Genomic DNA, 15,552 nt, shown 5'->3' with positions numbered 1-15,552 from the left:
TCCTCATTAAGCCAATTTGTGACTCCACACCCACAGCAAAATGGTTGACTCTTAACTGCTCTGCACAATGGCATAACAAGCCACTCAGTTCAAGGGCAGGTAGGGTTGGACAAAGCTGTACCTGTCAGCAACTCCCACATTCCGAGAAAGAATGAAGTGTGGTAATGCCACATGACAAAATGGAGGACGGTAATGGCCTGGGGCTAGTATTGTGCTGCCATATTTTTTTCCTAATTTGGGAATTTTAAAACATATGGCAGTTTAATAAGACAAAAAATATAGACTGTAGACAATATTTGAAAATACAAATTTGAATGGGTGAAAGCAAGTCAGTATGAATCTGTATTGTATGGAAGAGGAAGAGGAGTTAACATCAGAACTGAGAGTGGGAACACAGAATAGTGACATGAATAAAAGTCAGGAAGAAAGTGCATGAAACCAGTAGCTTAATGAAAATGACAATGGAATGGCAAATATAGTGCGGATGCCTAAAGCACAAATCTGAAAGAAAACAACTTGGTGGAATACGTTCAAAATAAGGAAGTAGTTAAATCTTGGATACTAGAGATTATCTGAATTCAGCATCCATAACACAAAGATGGAGATCAAGTAGGAGTTCAATAGCTGAAGAGAATAGGACTATTAGCTGCATTAATAAGGAACCAGAGGTTATAGTATAGAATGAATTGGTGTTTGAACAGAAATTTGAATAAAAACTCAGTAAAGAATTAACGGGCAATTCTAATACAAACCTATTAAAATGGAAAACAGAAATAAATGGACTGGGGACAATTCATGATTTACAAAGAATCATACTTGGAGTTAGTGTCTTATTAAGCAAACGTTCACTGTTCATTTACTTAGGGAGCACAACTCATGCATTGCTGAACAAAATGTATTTGTTTTCTAACAAAACGTTACGGTATGGTGGGACGATTATGCAGAGACGAACTGATCAATGAATTAACTTCTTATTTTAAGGACAGGTGAATGAATGATGGAAGTATTGATGAATTTGTTCAGAAAGGAATTCATAGACAATACATGACCAGCTACCAGAAGGCAGCAGGAATACTACAAATCATGCAAATGTAACGATAAGGTATGAGATGAATGGGCGAGGAATGCAAAGGCAGCAAATAAGTGCAAGGAATAGTCTAGCCATTTCTAAGGTGCAGCATGAGTTCCTGTGCCAGTATGAACCAGGTATAAACCAGCACCATCATGGCAAGACCACGGGATGGGAAAATTCCTCAATAAGGCAAAATCAGTGCTTTTAGCAGCCTGCAGTAGAGAACTACCATTAAAGGAATTTTCAGCTCCAGAAAGAAACCAGCATCTACAGAAGCAACACCGAGTGTAAAAGGAAAGCTGAAATAAATGCACACGGCAAATGTTCAAATCAATTTAATATTTTCAGAAGGGTAAAGAGGCATGCCAATGTTTGGGAAGAAGGACAGGTATCCTGTCAGGAGAACTAATGTACATAAAAGGAAGTTCATACAGCATTAATATGGTTAGAGATGAAACATTAAATCAATGGCTTGTTACATTTGTTAGACAGTAATACAGACTCACGGTTTATTGGAAATGAACAGAAGTGAAAATGTACAGATAAATCAGAGAGATGAGCACAAATGACAAAATAACCATTCAAGGGCAACTGAATTAGCCATTCATTGATTGGGACAGGGATGGAGTAAATTAGGCCAAGTGTTCCCAGCAGGCCTAGAGGCCCTCTCTCTTTGCCTGCTTAGATACCTCATCAGTTGCAAGCCATCCTGTAGAATGATTCCCAAACCATTACCCAGGATGATGGTGATTTAGCTGCAAAAAACTTTTTTATTATTAATTGCCGGCTTTTGTGCTCTATTCAAGCAAGGTGCTTTCTTTCCTTGTGTAAATCCATTATTATAAGACCTCTATACCCCACTCCTTCAGATGCTTATCTAGCTTCCACTTAAATCCAACTATATTATACTATGATAGGAGCCAGTAAAGTGTAAGGTTTACATTCTCACCACTCTTTAGATAAAGAGGTGTCTCCTGAATTGTATATTGAATTAATTGGCAACTATTTTATATTGTCATGTTCTTCCAAGCAAGAGGAAACATGCCCTGTGGGTTTACTCATATCAAAATCTTTCATAATTTTAAAGAACTGTAGAGATTACCACTCGACCTTCTTCCAAGAGAGCTAAATACTCAAACACTTTCCAGGTTGGATCCCCATGCATTCTTGGTATTCTCCTTGAGATCTGCTTTGTAGCCTCTCCAATGCCTCTACATCCTTTATTTTTTATAGTGTGGCAAACAGAACTGCAGACAGTACTCAAAAGTGTGGTCGAACCAAAGTTCAACTGCTTGACATAACTGCTGCTAGGTTACATGAGGCCAAAATTGTGACATTTGAAGAACTCGCCACTTAACATCCTGGTAAGGAACCAACACCAAATGAGTCCTCAGAATATTGATTGTCTCTGAGAACTGGTGCTGATTTTCCAATCTTTGTCTTGTGGGAGGTTGGTGAGACAGGTTTTTGAAGACCACGGGTAGCAGGTTTTGCAACTGCTCATGGACAAAGCACTTAGAAATTAGTTCTGCAATCTGATGGTAGATCAGAGTTCACTATTTATTCGTGGAGTGATTTTAGGATCTCTGACGGTTCTGATAGCAACCCAGATTGTCACCCTCAGGAGTACTGGATGGGCAGGATAATGTAGGCACTATCCAAGGCCATCTGTCAAACTGGAAGTGAACAGATGGTAGGTGCAGTATCAGTCTCTAGCAGCATCCATATTTCCAAGTATTACCCTGTGGACATCAACTTTTGTCGAATAAAATTTCATCAGCTCAGGGTCTTCAGCTGAGGTGATCCCCTCTTCTATTTGATGGATGGTTTTGAGTTTCCTCAATCTCTGCAACTATTTTCCTCACAACAGCAGAAAATAAATTCCCAGAAGGGCCCAGTCTTATCAGCCTACTGGAATGAAAACTAATCTTTATAAAACAATTATATTTTAAATGTCACTTCAGATTCTGAGTAAAATGGAATCTTTGGAAAGGACAATATGATCTCCCATGTGATCTGCCTGGAAATTAGTACACATCACCTGACACTAAGCCTTACATACCCTTGTTTGTTATGGAGGCCAAAACACAAATTGAAACCTATTCAAAGACAGATTCAAGTTTTAACACCAGGACACAACCCTGTGACTTTCGGATTGATCTTCAATACCTGAGCTGGAGCAGTCTGCACTGTGTTGAAATAACTTCACCTTTCCAAATCATTTGTTACTCTAATAAGAACAGTTTCTGCTGCAAAAGGCATATTCACAAAAGTAATGCTCGATAAAAAATTAGTCCTTGGAGAGGTTGCACAGTTACAGGGAAAAGGTAGGTGCCTGTGTTTAAACTGTGCAGCTGTCTTAAAGATTACGTCCAGGCACCACAGGCCAAATGGCATTTTTCTGTGTTGTTTGATTCTATGCTTCTAGAAACTCCAGATTGTTTGAGGAAGTTCTAGTTAGGAATGAGTCCAGTTCTCTTCACACGCATGAGCACTTCCACTACCTTAATATATAACCTGTTTTTTGGCGTACACCAGACTGAGAAACAAGTACGAATCCAAACATGTGCATTCATTTTAACCAGTGTTTGGAGTTCTGTTCTTTTATTTGAACATGTCTGAGTTAGCCTTTTGGAAGATGCTTCAAATAACATCAGAAACAACAAAGAAGAAACTTTTTTTTTGTTTTATAGAACCTACATCGTATACAGACATAAATTTATATGATTTGGTAATATTTATAACGCACACAGTGGAAAATTAAGCACTGTGGAACTCAATGGGTGGAAGTAACAGTAGAAGCAGTTCCAATACTTTTGATCTCCATTTTGAACATTGTCCTTCTTTGGACTTTAGCTGGTTCCATTCCATAAAGAGGTAATGATTTGCTGGCACACTGCAACATCAACCAACATGAAAGCTGTGGGATTTGGCACTTTGTAAGTATGTGTAGTTGAAGTGGAGCTGGTTAAATGCCACATCCATTCTCCAGTCAACCATTTTGTTGATGTAACGAAATGAACTGCCTTCTGTTTTTAAACGATAATTCCAACTGGCTTCACATTAAAACCACATTGCTCCTTGAAGAGAAAATACATTGTTTTTTTTAATTTTTTTTACATTTCCCACATGATTTTGACAGATTGAATACCATCCTCACCCCAGTAACTATATATGGCAGGAAAAGAGCAATTGACATAGAACCGTCACCTTGGTCTTTTGTCTTAATGATCAAGTAGCTCCCCTTGCTGAAGTACAATAAGTAATACAACAGAAGCTGTAGTCATGAAGCACAGTTTCCAACCGTGATGCTAAATGTACTAAACACCAAATAAGTCAGGTGAAGGACTGTTAAGTTGATTTTTTTTTTAAAAAATGACATTTTGGATACCACACTTTCTAAGTTCTCCATTCTTACATTACAAAGGCCTCCATACAACTTCTTCTGAGCCATATACCATGTGACATAGTGACTCAGAGGCCTAGTAAAGCATGCACTTTCCTCATCAGAATGGCTATTCAGCTTCCTAGAGCACTGTCGCCCGGGTTTTGCTCTTGAAGTTTTCATGACTTATTATTTCCTATTTTCATTTTGCTACCATCCAGTTCCTCATCCACTGCTTCAGGCTTTCTTGACGAGAAAATCGCTGAATTCTTCCTTGCCAGAAACTCCCCGTCATTGAGGACGTCCTGTGGCAAATATTTGCGCATGTGTTCTATAGTCTTTAAGTGCGATTGCTTCTCCTGCTCCATTGTGCGGATTAGGAGCTTCATTTTATTTTCTCTGCTTAAAATATTTTCAATGCTGGCTTCCAGATTCTGTATCTTGAAGCGAGTGGCCTGTAAAATGAAGGAAATAATTAATGAGACATACATTAACAGCGGACAAATGTCCAGCAGTAGGCCATTGAACAGTATGTGTGGGTCTGTGGGACTTCGGGTCAAAGTGCTGTGCTAGCACCTTCTTCTTTTTTGCTTGTACCTCTAATTTCTTTTCATTTTTCGTGCATAGGTTCTCCACAGATAGCATCAACTCACACCTTCACTAAGTTGCTGTTCTTCACATGCAGCCTAACTGGCTGTTCGACCAAGGTAGGAAAAGTACCACAACCCAACCTGATCCAATTGTCACCAGATTTCCATATACCTGCACTATTTAGCAGGGCTCAAATGAAGCAGGCTCAAGAGAGGGATAACCTGACTGAGTTTACCTACCTCTCTTCACCTTGCCCATCAGCCTAGAATCACCTGTGAACAGCCATGTCAGCACAGACCAATGCTCCATTTGGAACCTTGATGTATGGACCACCAGGCAGTGGTTCTTTTATTCCTTTATCTTTAAAGATCCAGAAGTGTTCTTACACATAACTGAACTTTGTTTTCCCATCATCAAATCGTCCATTTTTTAAAATCTATTGGTCACTACTAGTAAATCACCCATGTTCTCCAATTGACTAATACATGGGTATCACTGGCCAGGCCAGCATTTTTGACCATGCTAAGAGTCAATCACATTGCTGTGGATCTGGAATCACACGTAGCCTCGACCAGTTAAAGACAACGGCTTCCTTTCCTAAAGGCCATCAGTGAACCAGATGTGTTTTTCTGACAACTGACAATGGTTTCACAGTCATCAGTGGCCTCTTAATTCCAGATTTGGATTGAACTCAAATTCCACCAACTGTCATAGCAAGATTCAAACCCAGGACCCCAGAATACAGTCTGTGTCTCTGGATTAATAATCTTGTGATAATACCATTAGGTCTTCGCCTCCCCATCAAGGGAGGAAAGATTTCACGAGAAACCTCTTGACTTCAAGACTTTCTGAAATTCTGAGAATAGAAAAATATTTTAAAATATATGCAGGTATGCAAACATTTTCTTTCCTTCCTCTTTCTTTCTTGAAATTACTGCCAAAATGCCCAACTAATGGAAACTTATTGGGGATTTCCAAAGAGCCTGGAAAGATGGGCAGGCTTTTTTTAAGCATAGAGTTGGAGAGAATTGGCATAAAATGAGCACTAATTGATGATTACAGAACTGACAGTATAATATCTTAAAACACAAACAGGACATGCCAGAGAAGCTCAGCAAGTCCAACAGCATCTGTAGAGAGAGAGAAGCAGAGTTACTATCTCAAGGCTGGAGACCCATCGTTACAACTGCTGCTCAGGATGTCACTTCCAAACTGACTGCTATTTTGGTAAATACAAAACCGTGTCCTTCTCTAAAGTTAAGGTATGAGAAGAACTGTTGAAGAAATATTGATGTCACAACCACAGGGAAGGAGTGACACAGACACTGGAAAAAATACAACTAACGCAAGATTGACTACTCCTTGGTGATTTCAGGTATTTTCCTGGCTTTATATTTCAAACAAGTTTTAGTTAGGCCTGGGTCATTCATAGCAGAGAAAAGGCTCTTATTGTAGGCTTTGATAAATTTTGAGAGAACTTTATAATTTTTTTTGATTCATTTGGGGACGTGGGCTTTGTTAGCCAGGCCAACATTTATTGCCCATCCCTAGCTGCCCTTCATGTGGCAATGATGAACTGCCTTCTTGAATTGCTTCAGTCCTTTGGGTTTAGGTAGACCAGAATTCCTTCAAAGAGAGTGTTTGCGAATTTTGACCCAGTGACAGAATAGGAACGACAATATACTTCCAAGTCAGGGTGGCGAGTAGGTTGGAGGAAAACTTGCAAATGATAGTGTTCCCATGTATCTACTTCCCTGTCCTTCTGGATGATAGCATTCGTGTATTGGGAATTTAATGTCTAAGGAGCCTTGGTGAATTTCTGCAGTGCATAATGTAGATAGCACACATTGCTGCTATTAAGCATTAGTGGTGGAGGGAGTGAATGTTTGAGGATGTGATCTCTGACCTCTGAAATCCAGCTCTATTGTTCATAATTGAACAAAGGCTGTAATGAGGTCAGGAGCTGAGGGGACCTTGCGGATCCCAAACTTGGCATCAGTTAACAGGTTATTGCTGAGCAAGATCTGCTTGATAGCACTGTTGATAACACCTTCCATGACTTTACTGATGCTCAAGAGTAGGCTGATGGGGCAGTAATTGGTCAGGTTGGATTTGTCCTGCTTTTTGTGTACAGGATGTACCTGGCCAATTTTCCACATTGCCAGGTAGATGACAGTGTCGTTGCTGTACTGGAACATCTTAGCGATTGACACAAGAAGTTCTGGAACACAAGCCTTCAGGAACATTGCCAGAATATTGTCAGGGCCCATAGCCTTTGCAGTGTCCAGTGCCTTCAGCCTTTTTTTGCTATCACATGGACTGAACTGAATCGGCTGAAGACTGGAACTTGTGATGCCAGGGACCTCGGGTGAGGGCCAAAATGTATCATCAACTTGGCACTTCTGGCTGGAGATTGTTGCAAATCTTTCAGCTGTATCTTTTGTACTGGGCTTTCTCATCATTGAGGATGAGGATATTTGTGGAGCCCAACTCCTCGAATGAGTTATTTGATTTTCCACCACCATTCACAACTGGGTTGGTTGTATTGCAGAGCTTGGATCTGATCTTTTGGGTATAGAATCATTTAGCTTTATCACTTGCTGCTAATGCTGGTTAGCACACAAGTAGTCCTGCTTTGTAGCTTCATTAGGTTGACACCTCATTTTTAGAAATACCTGGTATTGCTCCTAGTGTGCCTTCCTGTACTCTTTATTGAACCAGGATTGATAGTCTGACTTAGTAGTACTGGTGGAGAGGGGAATTTGCAGGGTTATTAGGTTGCAGATTGTGTTTGAGTACAAATCCATTGCTACTGATGGTGCCTCACAGATGCCCAGTCTTGAGTTGCAAGATCTGTTTGAAGTCTGTTCCATTTAGTATGGTGAAATTGTCACACAAATGATGGAGGGTATTGTCAATGTGAAGGCAGGACTTTGTCCCCACAAGCCTATACAGTGATCATATTTATCAATAGTGTCATGGACAGACTGATGAGAGTGAGGTCAAGTATGGTTCTCCCTCTTGTTCGTTCCTCACAACATGCTGCAAACCCAGTCTAGCAGTTCATTGGTTTGATGGTAGGAGACGGAGGGTGGTGTTGGAGGGTTGTTTTTTGGACTGGAGGCCTGTGACCAGCAGTGTTCTGCAGGGATTGCTTCTGGGTCCACTTCTGTTTGTTATTTATACAAACGATTTGGATGAGAATTCAGGAGGCATGGTTAGTAAATTTGCGGATGACACCAAAATTGGTTGTATTGTTGACAGTGAAGAAGGTTATCTCAGATTACAAAGGGAATTTGATCAACTAGGTCAATGGGATGAGTACTGGCAATTGGGGTTTAATTTGGATAAATGTGAGGTGTAGCATTTTGGTAAAACAAACAAGGGCAGGACTTATACAATTAATGGTGAGGCCTCGGGCAGTGTTGATGAACAGAGAGGACGAAGAGCTCAGATATGTTATTCTTTGGAAGTTGCATCACTGGTAGGCTAGGTGGTTAATTAGATGTTTAACACACTTGCCTTCATTGCTCAGGCTATTGAATATAGGAGTTGGGACATCATGTTGAGGTTGTACAGGATGCCAGTGAGGCCACTTTTGGAGTACTGTGTACAATTCTGGTCATCCTGCTGTAGGAAGGATATTATTTAATTGGAGCGGGTTCAGAAAAGATTTTCAAGAATGTTGTCAGTACTGGAGAATGCGAGCTATAAGGAGAGGCTGGATAGGCTGGGGCTTTTTTCATTGGAGCATAGGAGGTTGAGGGGCAACCTTATAGAGGTTTATAAGATCATGAGGGGCATAGATAAGCTGAATTGCAAGGGTCTTTCACTAGGCTGGGGGAGTTAAAAACTAGGAGACACATTTTTAAGGTGAGAGGAGAAAGATTTAAAAGGGACCAGACGGGCAACTTTTTCCACACAGAGGGTGGTTTGTACGTGGAATGAACTGCCAGAGGATGTGGTGGATGCAGGTACAGACATTTAGATAGGTACATTAATAGGAGGGGTTTAGAAGGATATAGCCCAAACACAGGAAAGTGGGACTAGTTTGGTTTGGGATTACGGTCAGCATGGACTAGTTGAACGGAAGGGTCTGTTTCCATGCTGTATGAATCTACGACTTGGTCAGCTTGGAGTTTAGAGACAAGACTGAGCCACTGTTGGGAGTAGACATTGAAATCTGCCACCCAGAATACTTTCTGTACTTTTGGTACCCTCAAGTGACGTTTAATATGGAGTAGTACTACTTCATTAGCCTTGCTTGGGAAGATGTGTAAGATAGTGATACATGGTAATCAGCAGATGATTTCCTTGATCACATTTAACCTGAGGCAACTCCCTCCCGACTCTACACTACTATACACCAGCTCTACTTGGTGTGTTTGGCTGGTGGGGCAATGACACACACAGGGATTGTAATGGTGGTGTCTAGGACATTATCGGTAAGGTACAATTCACTGAGTAATGGCTGTGTCAGGCTGCTGCTTGACTAGTCTGTCAGCCTGCTATCTTAATTTTGGCACTAGCCCCAGATGCTGGTAAGGAGAACTTTGCAGCGTTGACAGGGCTGTGTTTGCCTTTGAAGTTTCCAGTGCCTGGGTCAATGCCAGGTTTTGTTCCTTTTCTGTAACCTTTTAGAGGTTTAATACAATAGAATGGCTTGCTAGGCCATTTCACAGGGCACATAAAAGTCAACCACATTGCTTTTGGTCTTATAACTAATCAAGAAGTTTGATGCACTTCATTACTTCACACAGCTCTTGTGTCTGAACCAGAACAAGTTGGCTAACAATTTAATATGTAGATATCAGCCCAGTGGCTATTAGACTTGCTGACGGTTGGGCTACATTGATGATCTATAGATTAAACATCTGTACATAAAATAACTTTGATATTACAGATGAATGGGAACCTAAATAAAGAAAAAAATCTATTGATGAATAGGAATTGTCTTTGGCATTCAGAAGCACCTGATAAGGCTGGATCAAAATTAATTTTCTTGGTTAAAAAAAAACTAAATTCAGATGTATGTATTATCTGTCCCAAAGAAAAGATCCTGTGGGTACCTCATTTCCTGAGACAGTATCATTTCATCCCTTTGCATTAACAGTTTTACAGCTGAAGTTATTATTACCTGAAGCTTCTCCAGTAGCTCCATGTTTTGTCTCTTGAGCTGACAGTTTGCTCTCTCCAGTTTCTCCAGACGGTCTCCATCATCGTTGGGCAATGAATTCTCCACCATCTCATCTTGCAACACATGGTATTCTACCTCATAGGCATGCAGCTGCTTGGAAATGTCCATCTCAAATACCTACAACACACCCAGAAATGATTTACTGAAAACAGCGAATGAAGGAGACCTAAAATTGCTGCTAGGAATAACTGGCGCTGTGATGCAGATTTAAACCTAAAAGGGGATTGTGACCTTGTCCCTAGAACTTTGAAACTGGTGGAAGTTTTCTCTATACCCTGATGAATAATTTAAGATTTGTCTCATGTGTTGACAACAATGAAGCAATGCTGGCCAAAAATTGTAGGAAACAGTAACGGCGAGTTCACCATGTGCCATCATAACCAGTGTGGGAAACAATCCAGCAATATTGAGAACAACATACATCTTGAGTCACAAATCAGCACAAGCTGCTTACGGATTTATGGTTTTGCTATTAGACTATTGAAAGAAGCAGCTCACCATCTATCAGTCTGAGCCTCAAGACATTGGTGGGTCAATGTTGTAAATAGGGACAGATCTTGACATCAAGGGTCAGTACTTCATGTGATAAGAACCCTGTCAATGGATTTGATTTACAGTCCTCGCTCTCGAGGACCAAAAAAGAAATAACTGAAAGAACTGGAGTTGTGCGGAAGGAATCCATTCAGTCTATTGTGCCTGTCCTGGTTGTTGAAGGTTACGCAGATAGGGACAAGCAGAGCCATGGAGGGATTTGAAAAATACAATGGGAATTATAAAATGGAGGCATTGCTGGGCAAGGAGCAAATGTAGTTACAAATACTGAAACCAGATTGGAGTCGGAAGATGCAATTCAAACAGCTTTTCTTAACCACTTTGAAGATTATATCCAGGCAGATAACGCATTGAAGGAGATTGGGTGGGACGAAAATTAAACATATGAGGATACATACATGGTTTCTGTTCATATGACATTTCGAGGGTATTAGGATTCTGTAATTGTGATAATTTTTACTTCCTCCTCCTTAGTTAAATGAAATGAATGAATTAATTAGTGGAACAGTACTTGCTCATATCCTGTACCGCTGATTTGACAGTCAGGATCTTCCTTGGGCCATGAAGATCATGTCTAGCCTGCTGAAGCACCAGCCCATTACAAAATCATAACAGTACAGAATCCTGAACAATAGTTTTGTTCTAAAATGCTAATGGTTAGGCTGGACAAATATAGAAGGTAAAAGAAATCTCATAAGTGTAGCCCAGCTGTGCTATATAAACATTGTGTAGAAAGTTGTACTTGACATACATTAAACAAGCAGTAAAATATACTGAGTAAAATATAAACCACTGTTGAGAGCTACTGTGCTAACAGCGTTACGTAGAAGTGATCAACAATGTCATAAACCTTAGTGCCTTCCTGTAACTTGAGGTCAAACACTTTAAGACTGGTCTGTAAATTTCAAGTAACATTAGCTTTACAGCTCCCTTGGACTAATACATAACTATTAGTGGCCTTAAATTATCCCTCCGGATGATTTATAGAAAAGCATACAGTGCGCCAGGCTGCACTTATGGCCGCAGTATCTTTATTATATCAAGGACAAGCACTATGATGATAAAATATTAAATCCCATAGACATTGGAAAAGCTATTCAGTTTAAAACTAGTACCCCACATGGATACAGTTCAGTGGTTGCAGTTTGCTGGTTTAAAAAAGTCCAACACACTTTATTTTCATTCTGTCATAAACAATGGTATTCTATTTGGTCTGATACAAAAGACCGTTTAAATCTGAAAACTGTTAATTAGTAAATAATTTTTACGTGTTAAAAATACACAGGTTGTGGAACAAAAGAAGATAAAAATAACATTTTTTTTATTCCTAGTGGAATGTGGAAGCGTGACATGTATAAAACAGGTTAGCATAGATAATCAAGACCATATTGATGCAGATATTTGCACTATTTGTGAATTAAATATGAATATCCTCTCTACGCCTTGACAAAACTTCAGGTAGGTCTACAAAGTGCAAATCCAGGCAACTTCATTGAAAAGTTCACAATACTAAGTAGTGACATTAGTACCTGAACAATAGTCTTCTCCATCTGTGTGTGACTCAGATTCGGAATGGTCGATTTTATGAAATCTACGATGGTCTCGAAACTGTCACATTGCAGAATTAATGCCTCGTGACTGCTCAGCAGGCTGAGGGCCACTTTAAATATCACATCAGTCCCTTGGAGAAACATTATATCTGTTTTTTGAAAAAAGAAATAGAATACAGACCCACAAGTCATCATGTTAGTCAGAACATATCCATTTTCAAGTCAAATACTTATCTACATGTTACCATGTGTAGAATTTAAAAAGAGTCAATATTATGTTTATGCGTCTTTGCAAGACTTCAGTACTACGTGATGTTATTCTGTTAAGGACTCAGACACGCCAGTTCTCCCAAGGATGTCCCAGAACAGACATTTAAAAAAGCAGCTCACCTGTGGAAAGAATGCATGCTGTAGAGACATGATGGCTTTCCAACAGTCTTATTCATCGAACATGTCAAGCACTACGATTCAAAATAATATATTGCTTGAAAGTGGTTCTTAATAATTCTCTGACACTGCCGGACACCATGGTAAGCTGTGGGCTTTGTACTCATAATTATTGTTTTAATCAGCTCTCTCGAACAACTGTCAAATGGAAGCAGGATACATTCCTAAATCCCCAAATCCATTGATATCTCCAAGTTTATTATAAATAATTTCACAACTTACAGGCAGCACAAAAATTCCAGCACTCATTGAGTAGAGTGAAGCCTGCCAAGTAACTACAACCAAACTGCATTTATTAGCCACTCTGAATGGGAGGAGACACTTCTTTTGTTACCATGGTTACCACTATCCCATACTCATTGCTCTCCTCAAGCCTTCAAGGTATGGCTGCATATGAGCAATGCAGTGCAGACTAAAAACTGAAATTATAGATAAATTTTGCTTTTCAACTTTCTGTCTATTCCTGTGTGCAGAACCAAATTAAATCAGATATTGAAATTTAAATGGACATTTAAAAAAATGATGCTCCCTTCCATTTTTGTGTTTAGCAGAAATGAAGTGTCAAGAATGGGAGAAATGTTTATTTTCCATTCTCACCATCAGGGTAAGTACTCTAAGGTCAAATAAAATAGAGGTCATTCAGAGTAACAGCATTTAAAATCTGTGATAACCATGTGACTAAGTCACAAACCTGGAAGGACCAATGTAAGGACGAATAGAAATCTGATGTTGCATGTACCATTAATGAGCCTACATGTAGGTGTGACTCAGCAATAGTGGTCATTCCTCTGATGTCGGCTCACATCCCACTCCAATCACATAACTACACAATGACACTTCAATGTGGTACTGAAAGAGAGCTGTACTGTTAGAAGTTCTGTCTTCCAGATAAAATGCTAAACTGAGGTTCAGTCTGCTTGTTCCAGCTGGTGTAAAAGTTGCCACGTCACTAATTTACAGGGCAGCAGATGAGCTCTTCCTGATGCCTTGGTCTATATTTTGCACTCAGCCAACATCACTGCAACAGATCATTAGATTCCTATTAGATTACTGATTGTAGGTTCCTGCTATGTGGAAATTAGCTGCTGCATTACAGCAATAATGGCACATCAAAAGTATTATTGACTGCAGATCTGGAATGTATAACAAGGCAAACTTGATTAGGGACCTTAAGGAGAAGCAATCCGTAGGGGGCAGCAACCATAACTTGATAGAACTCCTCCTCCAAGTTGACAGGGAGAAGCTGCGATCTGGTGTAATGGTATTGCTGTTGAGTAAAGTAACTGCAAAGACATGAAGGAGGAGCTGGCCAGCATCAGTTGGAAGGGGAGCCTGGAAGGGGAGCCTAGCAGGGAAGGCAGTGGAGCAGCAATGGCAGGAGTTTCTGGGCATAATTCAGGAAGCACAGCAGAAATTCATCCCAAGGAAGAAGTAGTAAACTAAGGAGAGGACAAGGCAACCATGGCTGACCAGAGAAGTCAGGGACAGCATAAAAGTAAAAGAAAGCATTACAACGTGGTGAAGATTCGTGAGAAGCCAGAAGATTGGGAAGCATTTAAAAATCAGCAAAGGAAAACTGATAAAACAATAATTGGAATGGTGGAAGATGAAATATGAGGTTAAGCTAACAAATACTATTAAAGAAGATTGCAAAAGATTTTCTTGGCTACATAAAAGGTAAGACAGAGGCAAGAGTGGACATTGGACCACTGGAAAAAGAGGCTGGATAAGTAGAAATGGCAGAGGAACTGAATCGATACTTTACACCAGCAGTACACCAGAACTTCAAGAGAGTCAGGGGTCAGAGATGAGTGTGGTGGTCGTCACTAAGGAGAAGGTGCTGGGGAAGCTGAAAAGTGTGAAAGTGGAGAAATCATTCAGACAAGATGGTCTACACCCCAGAGTTCTGAAGGACATAGCTGAGGAGATTGTAGAGGCATTGGCTTTCAGGAATCACTGAAGTCAGGGATGGACCCAGACGACTGGAAAATGGCTAAAGTAACCCCCCTGTTTAAGACAGGAGGGAGGCAGAAGACAAGAAATGATAGACCGGTTACCTTGACCTTGGTTGTTGGTAAAAGTTCAGAGTCCGTTATTAAGGGTGACATTGCAGAGTACTTGGAAGTGCATAGTAAAACAGGGATGAGACAGCATGGCTGTGTCAGGGGGATGTCATGTCTGACAAATCTTAAAGAATTCTTTGAGGAGGTAATGAGCAAATTTGACAAAGGAGAGCCAGTGAACACAATCTATTTGGATTTCCAGAAGGCCTTTGACAAGGGGCCACACAGGAGACTGTGAAATGAGATAAAAGCTCATGGTGTTAGTGGCAAGGTATTGGCATAGACTGGCTAACTGGCAGATGGCAGACAGTGGGGATACTGGGGTGTTTTTCATGATGCCAGCTGGTGACTAGTGGAGTTCCACAGAGGTCTGTGTCGGGACCACAACTATTCACATTATACATTAATGATTTGGGCAAAGGAACTGAGGGCACTGTTGCTAAGTTTGCAGATGTCACAGAAATAGATGAAAAGACAAATAGTGTTGAGGAGGCCGGGAGGCTGCAGAAGGACTTGGAAAGGATAGGAGAGCGGGCAAAGAAGTGGCAGATGGTATACAATGTGGGAAAGTGTGAGGTCATGCAGTTTGGTAGGAAGAATAGATGCACAGAGTATTTTCTAAATGGAGAAAGGCTTTGGAAATCTGAAGTACAAAGCGACTTGGGAGTTCTTATTCAGAATTCTCTTAAGGTTAA

General features: G+C 40.3%; 1 protein-coding gene across 1 annotated transcript in view; it reads right to left on the bottom strand.

Moving 5' to 3' along the window:
- Positions 1-1,394: 1,394 nt before the first annotated feature.
- Positions 1,395-15,552, bottom strand: part of LOC109910722 (TBC1 domain family, member 4) — a 58,156-nt gene continuing 43,998 nt past the window's right edge. The window contains exons 8-10 of the mRNA XM_020509962.2: positions 12,327-12,496; positions 10,186-10,362; positions 1,395-4,912 (exon numbers count right to left, since the gene is read on the bottom strand). Coding sequence (XP_020365551.1) covers positions 4,637-4,912; positions 10,186-10,362; positions 12,327-12,496 — 623 coding nt within the window. The 3' untranslated portion in view covers positions 1,395-4,636. The remainder of the gene's footprint in view (positions 4,913-10,185; positions 10,363-12,326; positions 12,497-15,552) is intronic.

Source organism: Rhincodon typus, chromosome 6, assembly GCF_021869965.1.
Source record: "Rhincodon typus isolate 14 chromosome 6, sRhiTyp1.1, whole genome shotgun sequence".
Taxonomy (NCBI): domain Eukaryota; kingdom Metazoa; phylum Chordata; class Chondrichthyes; order Orectolobiformes; family Rhincodontidae; genus Rhincodon; species Rhincodon typus.
This window is presented reverse-complemented; position numbering and strand designations above follow the sequence as displayed.